An 11,295-nucleotide genomic window follows, 5' to 3' on the forward strand; every position below is an offset into this window, starting at 1 on the left:
AAGCTGCGGAGAAAGCTGGGCTTCCTCAGGGGTAGAACAATTGCCACTGTCAGGTTGATAAGCAGAATGGGGCACACCTGTACATTCTGATGTGCACAGCAAGGAGGTGTGTGCTGTTGTTCCCTAGAACAGTGATGGCAAACCTATGGCACGTGTGCCCAAAGGGGCACCAGAGCCTTCTCTGTCTGCACACGATCCCCAGCAGCCGTGCGCATATTCAGAAAGATTAAGGACACCAGGCAATAACATCACTCATTAGCTGCAACTGGCCAGTGAGCTGCCAGGGATTTGCATGGATTGTGATTTTAGCGGGATGCAAGTGACGCAGTGGTTTAAACTACTGTGCTGCTCAGCTGGTTGATCTAAAGATCGTCGGTTCAAGTCTGCACAACCTGTTGTGATTTTAGCAGAATGTAGGAAAGGTGGGAAATACATTCAGGTAGGAAATACACTCAGATGCCTTTTTCAGGGTTGGCCAAAAGCTGGTGGTCAGTGGAACATTGCCCCCTTGTGCTGGTAGTCAGCAAATTCAGGTTTTATTGCAGTGTTGGCACTTTGAGATAAATAAGTGGGTTCTGAGTTGCAGTTTGGGCACTCGGTCTCTAAAAAGTTCGCCATCACTGCCCTAGACGCAGTAAGGAGGAAATTGTGGCCGTGGTTGAGTGGGGCTCATGCCCCGATCACGTAATGTACGTATACCGCTCATACATGGAAAATGTTGGTGAGACGCATGGCATGAACCTATCAAGGAGAAGTCTGTAGAATGTTCTTTCTGTAAATTTGATTTGTAAAGCTTGGGAATCCTGTAAATGTGTGTACATTCGGCATTTTGATACCTTGTAAATATTGGATGGTGTACTTCTCTATTTTTGTAACATTGTACTTTTTGTGCCTTTTGTAACTTTTGTAGTATGTTTTTATTTAAATAAAAAATTTCAACCTAAAATTTCAACCTAGATGCAGTAAATATATACTTTTAGTATATTATTGTGCAGTCTACACAAATTAGATACAGGTTACAAGCACCTCAGATTAGCGATAACCCATGGCAAACAACTAGTGCCAAATGTGAGTGACACTGAATTACAGAAGCAGAGACCACATTTGATTGTGTATTCCTTTTAAGAAGCTATAATGTGTTTCCAGTGGGCACACCAAAGACAAGAAAGCATCTAACTGATTTTTGACAATGACATCCTCTGGGTGCAATTTGTGTGGCAAATAGTGTGCTAGTGACATCTCCCAAGCATCCACAAAGTACACACCAATTCCTGAGAACATCTTCCTCATGATTGTGTCAAGCTGATAGGAATACCAGTCACTGTTGAAAAGGCTAACTTCTGGCCCAAGCTCCTGAACGTTGGCGGTTTTGATGACTATCCGAGTTTTGGGGCTCCGATCCAGCAGTCGAACAACTGACCTGCGAATGTTCCTCAGCCTCCTGATGTACACTTCTACAGGGAAAGTACTGAAGTGAGACCAGATCGTTATGGCTATCACAGTGTTCCTCCCACCTACAATGCGATTTAGTTCATTGGCAATGTAATGTAACTCACTGCTGAACACAGTAAAAAAGCGAATGGGTGGCCCATGACAGCGGAACTTTAGTAGGATGTTATGCTTTGTGTCCACAGCCATGAGAGGACCGACCTTTTTAAGGCTGCCAAGATTTAATTCCACAAGATCTGAAAAATAAAAGAATCACTGTGTCATTGACTGCAGTCTGTCACCAACTGTAACTATTAGTAAAGAAAAACAAAAATCCTTATGCTTCCATTAAGTCTTCTGTTAAAGCATCATGTAGGACAAAAATAAATAAATACAGTTTACTTTTTATGCATCCACCTGATCTATTTGTAACCACACAAACACAATCACAAAACGGTGCTTGGGATATATTTATAATTTAAAAAGCCTTATTTGCAGAAGGAAAAATAGTTTGTGTTAACTGAACCATCTGAACAGATTCTCTCATTCAGATTGTTCACCATGGTGATCAGGTTTTAAGTCCTTGCTTTACTTTCAATTGCTCCCTGTCTTTTGCTGATAGTCATTCCACCAAATCACCACATTTTCTTGATACATAGTGTTGTAAAAGAGACAAGTGTTGCTCTCATTGAAACTCTGATTCATATTTGTTATCTCACATTCTGATTACTACAACCCTCTCTGCTGCCATGGACATGTCTCTCTCTGTCATTTTTATCCTGCACTCAGATGAGACTTCAGAAACACACCCCTTTTATGAAAACTGAACGAGATTACAATACAGTATAAATCGAAGTAAAATTCTCTCTGCGATGTGGGAGAAGCAACTGTCCTATGAAGAGTCGAATCCAAGCTGAAACTTCCTCTCCTTCCTTTCCTTTCAGAAAAGCTTCTGACTCCATCTTAAGGTGGCTCCTGATGCATGAGGACTAGATGGCAGGAACAGTGGACATTTCTTAATTGGTCTGCTCATTTCACCTACTTCCTTCCTACCTACCTACCAGGGAACTCCCTCCTTCCCTGCTCCCCCACTCCAGTTGTGAAGTATGTCCTTCCTTTTGCAAGGTAGGCTGGTTCTCAAGCTCTGCCTGAGAATCTTCACTAGGTAACCTTGGAAGAGCCAAGTCATCTGCCTACCTCTGCTCTTCCATCTCCTTCTCAGAAACAGAAATCTGAGCAGACTGCAATGTGCAAGACCTGGGCCCTTTTCTATATCTGCCTTTCATCTGCAATATCCAAGTTCTCTGACCACTATCCAGAATCTACAGTCACAATATACTTCTTTTGCCACTTAGAGCATCCAATTCTGCTTTCTCAAGAAACAACACTGGCTTTTTACCTATAAAGCTGTCCTTGGTATTACCAACCCATTAACACCTTCTCCTCTTAATTCTCTTTATGTTTGTGATTATTTCTTAGACCACTAGACCTACATTGTTTTATTCTTGTAAATCTCTCCTCAAAAACCTACTTCTTCCATAAAGCCTTTGATTCAGTCCTTTAGCTCTCCCCTCAAATTGAAACTAACATGGGTACACACATTCATTCTATAATCAATATTTCTCCTGCTTTCCTTCTTCTGTAATATCTGCCACACCATTATCAAATTTATAAAGTGAGAAATAAGGGCAATGTACTTACTGGGACAAATATTTGTCAGGAGAGGGTCTTGAAAGCATAATCTTGGAACACATGAGAAACCACTTCCCAACCAACTCTTATGGAAAAACAGATTACGGCTTTTCTACATGAGGCATTTAACTAGGCACTTCACAGAGGCTTCTTTCATTTTCTTTGCAGGAGAAAGAGGCCATCTTTTACATGTGAGTTTTTGCTTTCTCTGCCTTGCCTACATTGTATTATACAACCACACGGTGGTGCTACATCAAAGAGCAGTTGCTGAATTATATGAACCTTTATTCCAGTGTGTGCTGCCTTTGCCTTTAAAATTTATTTCATTTTGCTTACTCTATAAAGAGCCATGGAATGCAGGAAAGCCTTTGGAGAGGATAACATTGTGTAAAGGTCCCAACGCTTTATGCGAGTAAAGGATTGTGAACACAAAAAATGCCTCATTTAGAAAAGCCCTTAGAAAGGGAGATTGGCAGAAAATGCCAAATCAATTTCACAAATTTCTGCAACACCTCTAAATTCTAGAAACAAAAGAACATCAATTGCAAATAAAGAGCAAAATTTCACAATCTCTACATCCAAAGTGTTTGTCCTTTCTTTTGTTCTCCTTTTTTTAAACAAGCCAAGGCAAGAGAAAAATGCTGACCTGGAACAAATGCTGTCAGATACTCAAACCACTGCCTGATTGTAGAATCTCCGAACAAGTGAATAAGTTTTCCCTGTAAACATTCAGTTATATCTGATGACTTGTTAAAATGTCGAATCCATTGTGTCCTTGTTTGCCATTCATCTTGATAATAATAGCCAGAAGGAAATACATCAGGGATTTGAGATTTTCCCATATTGTCCAATTCTGGAAGAGGCAATTTTCAGTTAGCCATTATTATCCAGTTATCCATATATGTATTCAGATATAACAGTAAAGCATTGTTGATGTTGTTTACAAGAACTGAGCAGAGCTGTCACAGACAGGACTTGGGAGGACATTTACGCATACAGTCAGCACACATTAGAGATGACGGCACTCAACAACCGCTACATTTATTAAACTTATTACATGTCTTTAAGGTATATGACATATGATTAAAACATATAAACATTTTATACAGTGGAAAGCATTTAAAGATCCAATTAAACAGCATAAGCAAAGTTCATTCACTGCTTCCCAGACCATGGAAATTGACCTCAGTGTGCTTGTTTAATCCATTAATTTTATAAGTTAATGAACCTAATTTATTCATTATTCTACAGTCTGTTTATTTACTTTCTTATCTTTTCACAAGCATTCCAGGAGATTATGGGGATTTTTAATTTTTTAATGAAAAAAGTAAACAAAAAACTGCAGGTGAATCTTCCAGCATTTTAGAAAGCAGATTTTTTTCCCCAAATGACCTTTGGTGTGTCTGATAAATGTGCCATCTCACAAAAGTCCAGATAACTTTCCTCAAGTAAGCATTTCTGTTCTGGGTTGATCTACCCAGATAACATCAATTACTGAGCAGGTTAAAACATACAAAAATAAATACATTTTTAAAGCGGATCCCATTTCCCCAGCATTCAATAGACAATGGCCACTGTCAGACAGAGATGTGAGCATCCTCAAATGAATTATAATCAATGTCTGGTTGCTAGGGTAATCCTTTATCCCTCTGCCCTGTATGCTATCTGTAATCATAGCTGCATGAGCATCAAGGCAACTACAGGCTAGTACCACTGAAATCACTTAATGTGCATGGAAAACTTCTTGGCGCAAGTGCCAGTTAGTAAACTCCTTAAACCCGGAGTGTGATCGATGTTTCTTTGAACTGCAACTGCAGCACAAAGCTCTCGGAACAGACTTAATATGCATAAATTTGTATGAACAGCTGGGTTACCTATCTAATCTTCTTAATTTGATCATCTGGTTTTTGAAAGGCATTGAGGGCTGATATAGACCAGCTGCTGAGAATGCACTTCTGAATGTCCTCAATTCAAACTCACCAAATTCTTCAGCCCTTCAGATGTGAAACAATGATCATAACACTAACATACAAGGTTGCTGAAATGATTACTGGGATGGAAAACATGAAGCAGATCTCACTCTGACATGCTGTGTAATTTCCAAGTTATGCTATAAATAAACAAATTAATTGTGGTGATGATGATGACGATGACAACATAACAACATGCTACCATTACAGGTGATTAACAATAAGTGTTCACGTGAATCAAGATGTTTCCTGGTAGTTGCACTCATTATGTGAATTTGTCATTTTCACAGGCAAAATACAACATGTGAACAAGGCCTTAGTGGTTTGAAATAAGTTCTTTCAAACATTTAGTTTACCTGCATGCCCCAAGGGCCTTACGATCACAGTATCAGGGCCACTGGAGGGTATTGGCATTTTAATATTCACATCACTAAATTCAAAAATAAAAGAATTGAAACAACAGTTACTGATAAGTCTCATTTATCTAAGTTGAAATGTCCGAGATGAAACTATACATAGGCTATACCATTAAATTCTCTTTTCATTGTAGGCATGAATCTCAACCTGAATCAGAACAGAGATTCTCTGACTATGGTTATCACAGCCATGCAGTGCCTCCCACAGTCTTCCAAGTTACCTCCCACTTCTAGGGGTGGAAGAGGGGATATGGAGTGCATCCGGACCCCCAGTCATCTGTATCGCTCACACCTCAGGTCATGAGGCTCTGGAGAATGCTGGAGGGTCAAACTACACTTTACATTATCCATACTGTTGAATTTAATTCTATTTAAAAAACAAAAATAGATGGACTCATCAGGATCAGGCCCACAGCAGGCAGGGAAGGGAAATTTAATCTTTCCTCTGCTGTAGTCTTGGTACAACTTGCTCTCTGACCGCACTATCTGCATTGGAAGGGAAGCTCTGCTTGGTGCCAATGGATTCTTCCCTTCTGGTGCAAAAGGGAATCCTGGAGCGGGACACAGTAGGAGATGGGAGAAATTTTCATCAAGATTGTGGCAAGAGGTGGAAAGGATTAAAGCTCCCTTCTTGCCTGCTGTAAAGAAATACAAAACTTGCCATGTAAAATTATTGCACTAAATGTAACTATAGAATCCTCATTTTCTGAGTCATGCAAGTCTATAGCCAAGAGTATTTAGCTAAATGATATGCCAATCATATCAGACGCTCCAATTTTCCTACTAGCACTGGAAATCATGGGAGCTAGGTTCATACAGTATTGGGAAAAATGAGTCAGAAAAATGCTGATCCTAAATTATCATACTGTGCCTGCATTTCACCAGGACCCCTGTTCCCTGCAAAGGGGTGGTGGTAGGGAAACAGTGAGCAAGAACTAAGATTTATTTACCAAGGAAGGGTGAATGGGAGAAAAAAAGCAAGTCCCTAGAACAGCAACACGTAAGGAAGGGAGCCCATGGCTTTATACTCTAGAAAAGTAGGTGATGCCTTTAAAACTCTCTCAAGATGGGTAATCCAAGACTTCAGGGTAGCTGTGCTTGCTGGGAGCTGGTTCTGGGACCACTGGTTGAAAGGCAGAATGCTGCTGCGTCTCTCCCAGTCTCTGCTCAGCCTCCTCAGGATCTCCCTTTTTTGTCTCTGCCACTTCCCAGTTTCTTCAGAGCCTTCCTTTAACATCTCTAAGTCCTTTTCTGACCTTCCAATTCCCTTAGAATATCGCTGCAGTGACTCATTAGTGTCAAAAATTGAGATGCCTGCATTTCCCTAGAGGGCTGCACTTCATGTGGTTATGTATAGTTAAGTCTTCTCTGTTAAATGGACTTCTTACTGCTGATAATCTACCTGCACCGAAGTACGCAGAAGCCCCAAGGTAAAAGGTCCCAGGAAATTGTGAACCAGAGTTTGGCATCTGATTACAGTCACAGCAGGCAAGGAAAACTGTCCTCTCTTAGACCTTTCAGGCAAATGAGAACCATCCTAATAGAGCTGTACATATGAATAGTTTCTTTTGGTTACTTGGTACATGCTTTCATGTCACAATGACATTCATGCAATAGCTTTTGCCTGTGCAAGCAATTACAGGAAACAACTCTATATAAAACTAAACTAACTAAAATGGAAGAAATGGTAAACATACAAGAGAACATATACCTTTGGAAAAGGCGACTTTCCTCTGAGGTCAAAAGCCCCTTTTGATAACCTCCTTTGTAATGGCTGATCCTGGTGGCACAGGACAATTTTCTTGGTTTGTAGCAGAACCATGGCTCACCAGTGTAGAGATCTGTAAAGTTACAGACTGGCATGTCTCCGGATAGACACACATTACACACAGTGGTTTCTGAAATTCTCCCTGATTTGAACAGGCTTTTGAAGTAGGCCCTGTCAGGTCTTTCTTCTTGCAAACGCTTAAGGACTTGGATTCCTTCGCTAGGATGGACCAGAGACACAGATACCATGACCTCCCCTGGCCAAAGTAAAGTGAAAAAAACTCTGTAAGATCCATTCTGGTAATCTACAACTCTTCCAGTGGCTCCAGCTTTCAGATGAGCAGAGTGGATTCTTGTTTGAAGGTAGTCTCCACCATACTGTTTTGGCTTCCCTTCATAATCTTTCATGTGGACCAACACTTCCAACTGATCACCAACTTTGAAATTTTTGTGTGTGTTTAATATCACAAAAGTGCTATGAGAAGCATCTGTGCTCCTCACAAATGGGATTTTGTCCTCAGGAGGTTTAGGCCAGCGCATAGCAGCAAATAAGGACTCTTCTTCCTCTCGTTCCCTCTTAGATAAAACTTGGTGCTCATAACCACAATACAATTTTCTGGGTATTTTAGTCACCTGTGATGAAGGCTGCTGGTCATCATCTTCTATCAACCACTTCAAACCTGCAGTATTCAGGTTCTACAAAAGAAGGAAACACTTTGAAACAGGCTTATTAACAATATAAACACATCTGCAGAGTTATATCTAGGAAATATATATTACCTGACTACAGATGGTATTCAGTGTACTACTAATGGTATATGAAAAATACCCCAAAATAAAAATATGATACACACACACAGACACACACACACACACACAAATTGCAATATAACACTGAAAAATTACACATCAATAAATGTGAGAGTCCCCATAAAACTGCAATACTAGGATTGTGTCTCTAAGTGTACACACACATAATAAAGTACTATAGTCACTAACTTCCAATTCATTATTTCTAATTATTATTAATACATATATAGTACAGTGTATCAGAAAGTCAAGGCAGTGGACAATATTTATATATGAGAATATAGCTGGGTCATGGATTTCCATTGTCTAAAAACTGTACAATTAACTAGAGTTCCACAGCGCAAGGAATGTCCCCCTATAATGCCAAAGGTTTAAATGTGGAAATTTGACAAAGAGAAGCCTTATATAAACCTAGAATGAACTAAATAATCCACCTCTCTGGACAAATGCAATGGACAGTAACACAGATGATCCCAATTAAACAGGGTTGGTTGAGATTCAAATAGAAACAAACACTAGCTGGATGTGTAATTCCAGATGTGGTTCTATGTTGCCAGACACCATAATAATTTGAAGATGGCAAGATGATAATGTTGCAGACGAAATCTTACAGAAGTCAGAAGTATCATCTGGGAAGACCTACACTTATCTTAGCTCTCTTCCAGAAAGTGATCACTATATGAAAGGCAGTGTCATGTCCTTCCTGGAGGAATACTCTCCAGATCATGAGAGCCAGCACAGTGGGCCCCACCCACAATCAGATGCAGGGGTTGAGGCTACAGCTGACTGCCTCCCACTAGAGGAGCAGCCAGCTCCCTCTTGGGCAGTTTCCAGAATTCCTCAAGGGCAGGAGTCAGAGTCAGAAAGGAGTCACCCCTTGGAAAAGAGGAGGAGAAGCTCATGGAACCAGCAGAAGTTCAAGCAGCAGGTTGAGTGTAGAGCTTCCCTTGAAACAACACACTGACCTAATTAGCCAGTTATGCTGATTTACAGCTGCCTATAAATTAGATCAGGCAGAGCCTGCTCTTTGTGGCATACAAAAAGAATTGTTATTGCCATCTTTGGCTTTAAGACTAATTCGATACCTAGACTTTCAGCTTGCTTTCTGAACATTCTTTTAGACACCTGTGCCTGATTTAAACTCTGGACACACAAAGCATATGGCCTTGACCTTTGGACTGAATTGTATTTTGGCAAGTCAAAATTGCCAAAATTGCATTGGAAGTGGGCACAGTAGGTAGGCCAAGTGGCCCTCAAAACAGTTTTCTGTTGAGAAGCTGTTTCCTGGAATGGCAAAAACAAGCATTTAGCACACAATATCCTATAGGCTTATATGTGTGTGTGCAAGTGCACACATACAAGCTCATGCTATCTATCATCTGTGAAAAGAAAGGAAAATTAGCTTTGATTTCAATTGAAATATTCTGATTTTTTTTCCAAGGTGCATAATTTTGTTGGTATACAGTGGTACCTCGGCTCACGAACACTTTGGTTCATGACCAAATCAGGTCGCAAACAAAAATTTCATTAAAAATTTAACTCAGGTCACGAACTCCACATCGCGCCCGTCTCTCCCTCCCCCAGTGTGCCCCATTCGCGCCAATCTCTCCCTCTGTTGAGAATGGCTCAACATATAAACAACCCACACGTTCATGAGCAATAAAACTAAAGTCTTTAATTGCTACTTGTCTGCAAGATTTAGAACACTACAGATAAGCTCTACTGTTAAGGTCTTTACAAGGCAGATGCTAACTCTTTAGTGACGTCTCTCCCTGAGCCCACGTGGGACTAGCTATCTTGGTCCCGCCTTTCCTCTCCGAGGCGGGACAAGGCTTGTTTTTGTTCTCATCTTCGCAGAATACGTCTATTGGTCGCGAGGAAAAAGTCTATCCTGCCTCCTGTGTCTCCTGTGTCATGCTCAGGAAGTTCAGCATCAGGAGGAGGTGGGTCAGTCTGCTCAGGCTCTCCATGAGCAGAACTCATTGTGCCTTTTCCCTCGGAGCGCTCCTGCTTTGCTGTAGGCTCGGGCGTTTGCTCAATGGGTAAAGGGTCAGAATGAGGTATGGCTATCTGCTCAGCCATTCCCAAGTTGTGGGGTTGACATTTGGGTACAGGGTCTCAAGCACAAGACCTCTTTGTGAGGTGCCGCCTCTGTCGGCACATCAGGCATGACACCCTCCCCCAGCGCGCTCGCAATCGCACCATTTCTCCCCCCGCCCAGCACGCTGGGATGACGGGCACGTGCAGGGATGGCCGCGCTCATGCTTGGAGTGGGGAGTGGGGAGATGGCCACGATCTTTGTTGTTCTTTGTCACTTTGCTTCACATTTTTCTGATTAAAAAAAATAGTTACAGAATGGATTAACCTTATTTACATTGAACCTTATGGGGAAATTTAACATTGCTCATGACCAATTTGGGTCACGACCAGAGTCCTGGAACGGATTAAGTTCGTGAGCCAAGGTACCACTTTACTTTTTCATTACATATATATGAAGCATAGAAGAATACATGCAGAGTCATCTCAAATGAATGATTTTGATCACACACTTAAATGAACTAATGTGAGAAAGGATGATATTTGACCTGATTCCTTTGATTGTTAAGAACTCACCTCTAATTGATAGAAATTGTGAACTAAAGCCAAAATAGCCAGCACTGCCAGAACCAAGCACAAAATATGGATTTTGGAGAAATTGGGCCACATGATCTTTTCATCTCGTTCTCATCCATGTAAGATGCTGTCACGTCACCCATATTTCACAGGCACCCGCGTCATTGTTAGTCAGTATCGCACAAGTAATCTCATCACGAGGCTTCTGCTGCATTGCTTTTTTCTGCAAAGATAATTTTTATACTTCTGATTGGATCTTAAAAAGAAGATACAATTTAAAATGGCTTTAGCATTTAAAACTGAAGAATAGTAGAAACACATACTACCAAAAGCTGAACCATAGTTCTACAAAAAACCAGTCCACAAACAGTATTTTTCAGTTTTGACAGAATTGCTTTTAAACACATAACATAGTCAACTGTGCAAGTTTATTTTACAACCGGCTAAGCTAAAAAGAAGCAATTATTAAGCCTTTAAACCATGAAAGTTACCAGGATTCAGTTTTAATTTGTCAAGGACTATATTTACTAACATGAATGCAATTTATCAAAATAAAATATTTCATGAAAATACTACCAGATCAGCAGCTTCCCCATCTT

At 40.6% G+C, this 11,295-nt stretch overlaps 1 protein-coding gene across 1 annotated transcript; it reads right to left on the reverse strand.

Moving 5' to 3' along the window:
• Window positions 1–585: 585 nt before the first annotated feature.
• NXPE3 (neurexophilin and PC-esterase domain family member 3) lies at window positions 586–10,909 on the reverse strand. The gene is made up of 5 exons (XM_044442021.1): window positions 10,697–10,909; window positions 7,218–7,969; window positions 5,447–5,520; window positions 3,767–3,973; window positions 586–1,685 (listed from the first exon to the last, which is right to left on the reverse strand). Exons 1-5 carry the CDS (start codon window positions 10,787–10,789, stop codon window positions 1,084–1,086), a joined length of 1,728 nt encoding a protein of 575 aa, XP_044297956.1. The 5' UTR covers window positions 10,790–10,909; the 3' UTR covers window positions 586–1,083.
• Between the last annotated feature and the right edge of the window lie 386 nt (window positions 10,910–11,295).

Source organism: Varanus komodoensis, unplaced genomic scaffold, assembly GCF_004798865.1.
Source record: "Varanus komodoensis strain SLA01 unplaced genomic scaffold, ASM479886v1 scaffold4, whole genome shotgun sequence".
In the NCBI taxonomy this organism is placed as follows: domain Eukaryota; kingdom Metazoa; phylum Chordata; class Lepidosauria; order Squamata; family Varanidae; genus Varanus; species Varanus komodoensis.